The 6,393-nt window shown below is 34.6% G+C and overlaps 1 protein-coding gene across 1 annotated transcript; it reads right to left on the bottom strand.

Annotated features, from left to right (window-relative positions):
* Positions 1–1,174: 1,174 nt before the first annotated feature.
* Positions 1,175–2,437, bottom strand: LOC149150505 (disease resistance protein RPS5-like). Its single transcript, XM_089442832.1, has one exon. The coding sequence runs from the start codon at positions 2,435–2,437 to the stop codon at positions 1,175–1,177; it is 1,263 nt and encodes a 420-aa protein (XP_089298958.1).
* Positions 2,438–6,393: the final 3,956 nt, after the last annotated feature.

Genomic DNA, 6,393 nt, shown 5'->3' with positions numbered 1-6,393 from the left:
TCACTGTCATTAGATCCAAAAACACTACTATTCTAAAAACTCCACTTACTCGGCCTATTTGAATCTTAGCTTCTCATTTCCTTGCGAAATAGAAAAAACATATCTTAAAAACACTCTTATGGCCAGTGGGTACCTAATCTCTTAAATTAATAAATCCTTCCACTTAGGTTCTCATTTTAAAGTTAAAACATTTTTTTCCACTTATGTGGCATTGTGTTTGACGAAGAAGTTTATCAAATTCCTTACTGATATGGAAAATCATACATAGACCAAATTAATAACTACTTCAAAAATTATCTCGAGAAACATATAACTAACATAATCTAGTCATTGTATTTTTTTTTGTTAGAAAACCAAAATTTTTAAGTCAACCAGTGAACTCTCCTAGCATATAATTTTAAAAATTTTAAAAATAAAAAACTCTAATAATTAACAAAAAAACAAAACACCTAATAATTATAATAGTAAATATGACTACAAACTTATCCAATTATAAAATTTCATCATATCAAACATTCTCTTTTTTATTTTTGGTATTTAATCGTTATTGGTCTTCCAAACACTATTTTTCTCCCTCGAATCACCATTCTCTTTTCTTCTATCTTTAATTATTTGAATTGTTAATTCAGCCTTTACTTTATTCTTTATAATTTTAAATATAATTTATATCTCTTATAACCAATAAAATATTTATATTTCCCAAACTTCCCATTAAATTAAATAGTTTTCATTAATTTTAAAGAGTTATGAAATTATTTTATTTATTTTTATTTTACAATATAAAAAATTTAACAATGATTATTTTTTATATTTATTTTAACATTTTTTTTTGTAATATGGGTGATATTTAGACTTTTCAAAATATTTACAATTTCTTTTCTAAAATTTTAAATAACATTAAAAAAAACATTAATAAATCTTAAAATTTTGTATATTGTACATTAAATATAAAAATCCAAAAAAATAATAAAATTTAAATTCATTCCATATATACATAAAAAAATATTTTATGAATTAAAAACAAATAAATTACGAATTAAAAATCCAAAAAATAATAAAACTTAAATTCATCCCATATATTACCTAATAAATAGTTTATGAATTAAAACAAATCTTAATATTTGAAACTCATTTCATAACAACATATTTATAACTTCCAATGAGTCGGTTCCCTCTATTCCTTGTTTTTAAGCACAATCTCACAGTTCGGGAGCTTTCTAAGCTCATCAGGGATTTCTATCGAATTACAACCGTGAAGATTTAGATACTTCAGATTTTGAAGTTCTCCTAGTGTAGAAGGCAACGATTTTAGATTTTTACAGAAGTTAAGATACAAAAATTGAGGATGTGAAAGATTACCTATTTCGTCAGGTATATCTTCAATCTCACTGAAACCCAAAAACAGAAATTCGAGGTGTGTCAATTGCCACAATGATTGTGGCAGTGATCGTATGGCCGTGCCATGAATGTCTAATACCCTCAAAGAGGTGAGGTTCAATAAAAATGCTTCTGGAATTTCTTTCAATCCCTCATTTTCTCCCACGTATAAAGAAACTAGTTTGGGACATCTCAGCTCCTTTGCTGGCAAAGACTTAATATCATTGCCCAAAACTGATATTCGCCTGCAATTTTCTGAACCTGGGATGTCAGGGAAATGTCGAAGACTTTGACGTGCCCTCAATACAGAATTCTCCTCATTTTCTGCAATATAAATAGCCATGTCATGGATGACATCATGGACATTGATAACACCGTCTTCCACCTGGAACAAGCTGCGATTTACAAGTAACTTTACATAGCTCTCCGCCGTCTTTAAGACATAGTCATAGTTGGCATCTTCTTTGGTTTTAACGAGGCCTTCTGCGATCCATAGTTGCGCCATCCCTTCCACTGGTATAGCAGCATCATCAGTAAACATGGCAAAGAGAAGAAAACAGTTTTTCAAGTTAGCATCGGGCAGACTGTCGTAACTCCATCTCAATCGCCGATACAATTCTCCACTAATTCGAGGATGGGTGACTGGAAAATTTAAATCCACTTTTTGCATTTGCTTTAATGCAAGATTCCACTCATCTACAGCTGCGTTGCCCATCATTGTTGAGGCTGTTACATTTATTGCCAACGGCAACCCTTTACACTCCTCGGCTACCTTTCGCGCAATATTCTCTATATTCTCTGGTACATTGCCGTCTTCGAAAGCCACTTTTAAAAACAACTCCCACGCCTCTTCTCTTCGTAAAGGTTGTATTTCCATGAACTGTTTTGCATTCATTTCTCGAATGAGATCTCTATTTCGAGATGTGAATACAAGTTTGCTTCCTTTGTTCTTGCCAAACTGCACACCCAATTCTTTCAGAGAGAGTGCCTTCCACATGTCGTCTAAAACCAAAAAGAATTTCTTGCTCTTCAGATATGCACACAACTTCATCTTCCCCATATCAGCGGAAGAGTTGGCCAGATTTAAATTAATTGCGGCAGCAATATCATTCTGTATTTGCCAAATTGGAGATTGAGCAATTGTAACCCAAATGACATGATCAAAAACATTACTAACCTTGTAGGTGTTGTATACTTTTTTAAGCAACGTTGTTTTTCCCACACCACACACCACCCATACCGTAGACACCAATTACGCCAACAATTGGACCTTCTGAGACCCAACTCTGTAGCTGAGTCTCCGCAGATTTAATTGCCAACCCGACCAATCCGGTGTCAGGTTCGTCCTGAAGTAGTGCGTCTGCCTGTTGTGGTGCCGCGGTCACAATCTGTTGAGCACTGCAAAACACGGAAAAATCGGTTCGAAACTGATCATGGAGGTCACGAATAGTACTGTTCCACTCTCGGATTTGCTTAAAGACTTTGGGCTTGCAAAAGAGACAGTCAATACACTGCTGTAGCCAGGGGCGTTGTGAGCGACGGATCAACTCTCTGGCCTCTCCAACTTTGCGTTGCATCCTTAGCAAACAATTCTTCAGAGAATCCGGTGCCTCCCTCTGCTGATGTTGGAACTGAGAGCTAACATCAAGCAAGAGGCTCTTCATACGATATAACTGCTCTTCCAGAAGCTCACGGTTGTCATCCAAATGAGATATATCGTCTATCTGTTGGATAAGCTGTTGAGTGATTGGAACAAGAATAGCGCTGCTAATGGTATTGCCTGCGGCTCCGGTTACAGTATCCATTGCTTGGAGCAACAGTAAGTGAGATCAAAGCAGCATATCAGATGAAATTAGAGTATACTAGAAGAGAGTAGGAATTATTAAAAAAAGACAGGAGGGCATATTATGAATATAACAAGAAGTAGCAAACAATGACAGAAAGAGATATCTATCGGACTGAAATTGAAGGAAATGTATGAAGGCTCTCCTCATAAGCAAAGCCACCATTCATTCACCGTGACTTAGGTTCATTGGAGGGTCTAATAATTGACATTGAATCACATATTCAAATTGATGTTATCTTCTACCTGAATCACAAATTGACATTGTTGTCGTCTTCCACATGAATCACAGAGTTTGAGAGTTGTTGAAGAACGTGTACAAGGACGTTAATGAATGTTTGACTTGCACATTACTTTCTGTTCTTTTTAAAATCACGGGTCCTTGAGAGTTGTTGAAGAACGTGTACAATATTTGAGAGTGGTTGAAGGACGTTGATGAATGGTTCTCTTTAAAACCACGGGTCCTTTCTTATAAATACAGCTAGCAAACGATAACTTTCTAGAGTCAGTGAACTTTCTAGAGTCAGTGAGAGAAAGGGAGAGTAAGACTGGACAAGAAAAGGTTATCCTTATTTCAACCAGTGTAAAGCCACTTCCAATGAAATTGATCACTATCAAACAACCCAAACCAGGATAGGTAGAAAAGGTTATCCTTATTTCAATAAATGCAAACCTACTTTCATTGAAATTGTTCACTATCAAACAACTCCCTATAGGTAGACTTTAGATATATAGGTAGACTCTAGATATTAGAGGTAAATGTTTTTTAAATTCATATTTTTTATTATATTATAATTTTATTTTTATTAATAAAATTATAAAAAAATTTAGATAAAAAAAATTATGGTATACCAAAAACATTAAAATATAAAAATAAATAACATATTAATAGTAATTATAAATTAGTTTTTTTTACTATATAAATTAAAATAATTTTTTTATTACTATATTTAAATTTAATTCATAATAAAATAAATATTAGATGTAATATCTTTCTATTGTTAGAACTTTGTTTGGGTAAGATTGAATTGCATTGTGTAATATGGCAGAAAAGCCATGAAAAATATTATGTAAATGAATAATAAATAATAAGTGGAATCTATGTACTTGGAAACACGACACCTAGAAATGAGACTCTTGCCAAATAAAATTTCATTAGTGAACAAGAATGGATAAGTCTTCGTGATAAGAATTCTAGATCAAATTCTAGATAAGCTTAATGGATGGGAGATAAATATCCATTAGGTTGCTTAGCTCAAGAAAGATGTTAATCTTGGAAAAAACATGAAAGCATCGCGCAAGAGAAATGTGAGGTTTTATAATAAAATCCTAGGAAAGTGGATAAGAATATCCACACGCTGGACACCACTAAAATGAAACTTTCTCGTGAAAGACAAGTATTAAATATTTGTTGAGGGAATCACAGAGGTTCTTGAATCTAGGGCAAGCAGACTTAGCTCATGGGTGGATTGGAGGAAATCAGTTTTTGGTTGGGTGGCGGTGTTCGATTTCCAAGTGACTACCTATTGGTCAAGCTAGTTTGAATTAATTGTGTTACATGTTTCTTGGGTTTCATTTGCTCTTATGTTAATAACTCTTCATTACTTGAATAAACTTGTAAGTTATTTTTATAGATGAAATCGAATGCATGGCTACCCTATAGATGAATTGTTATTAGTATATTAACATTTATTAACTTGAGCATAATAGAGACTAAGTGATTAGTTATTATGCCGAGCTTCATAATCCAATTTGAAATTTCCTTGGTGTTGTGAATTTTTATTTCAAGAAGGAAATTCATAATAGGTTATGATAATTAGGAAGAGAGACAACCATAAGCTATGAGTTTCATTGACAATACTACTATGTTTTCTAGAAATGGATACTGATATTCTATACAATATTAACTATAGGCAAGTATACTTTGTTTACATTTCCTATGAGCGGGATAGGAAAACAACTCAATTCAGTACAGGATTATGAGTATAGAATGTATCTCTGTATAAGTCTTGTTACACTGAATGTAGAAATGGAAGATGAGAAATTTGTACAGATTAGATACCAGGATTAGTGGTTTGTTTCCCATGAGGAATGTTCAATTAAATTATTATAACTAACAAATTTACCCTCGGCGCGTTGAATACAGGCAGCAGGCATGTAAATTCAAGTTGGATTACACCATTGTTATAGACATTTTTGTGCCTTACAACTCCAAGCATGAAATGTCCATAAACCAAGGGCTCCTAAGTCCCTAAAAGTGTTGTTCTAACCCCTAAAGGAACAAGGTCAACAGATTACAGCTTCTCCCAGAAGTTCTCCACCAGAAACTGCTCAGAATTGGTCAAAACAGGATCATTTCAGCTGCTCCACTGGCTAAGTGCGTTGCATTGCACCTAAATACACTGTGAGGGTGCGTTGCATTCCAAAACTCCCTTCTGTAGGGTGGGATGGGCGAGAAATGACAAATGGCAGTGTCATTCCGTGAGGTGGAGAGGCAAAGGAAGCTTCCAGAATCTTCTCCTGTGACACTTGCCTCACTGAATTCGACCAAGGATGAGTAAGAGGCCCTCAGTCTCCAAGTGGAAGCAAGAACTGACAGAGAGAAGACACTAATCAAATCACAAGCTGACTCATCCTCCTTACAGATATCTATATATGGATCCCTCATCCCAGAGATCCACAGGCTGGAATTTTGCATATTGTAAGGAATTGTTGTTGGTTTCTAGAGACAAACATCAGATTGTTGGGTGATTTATGCTTTGTTTGAGGTGAAGAGGGGCTTCTTTGCTGGGAGGTTGATGCTGGGTCGGAACCACTGGTTGTAACTCCTCCTGGATCTTTTCTTGTTTATCAATAAAAACTATTTGAGTTCTCCTCCATGCTTTTGTATCATTGATGCTTGTTACATTTGTATGGTTAACTTAAATCTGATCCTAAGTTATTTATGAATATAGATCCATGTCTTTGTATAGTGCTCTTCTTCTGTGATCTTACAGGTACTTTGTGAAGCTGGGCATGCAAGGGAGCAGGTAGCTGGAGACTATCAAAGAAGAGAGGGATTGGATGAAATGATTAGCGCAAGACACATGTTGGTTCTTTCTATTCCTCTCTGTCTATAATTCATAAAGGAAATACAAAAGTAGCTTTTCTCTGTTTGTTTCTAGGGCAGCTGT

Source organism: Pinus tabuliformis, chromosome 9, assembly GCF_031772625.1.
Source record: "Pinus tabuliformis cultivar Carrire ecotype Pingquan chromosome 9, CPIR1, whole genome shotgun sequence".
In the NCBI taxonomy this organism is placed as follows: Eukaryota; Viridiplantae; Streptophyta; class Pinopsida; order Pinales; family Pinaceae; genus Pinus; species Pinus tabuliformis.
The sequence above is the reverse complement of the archived record's forward strand: the minus strand, read 5'-3'. Positions and strand labels throughout refer to the sequence as shown.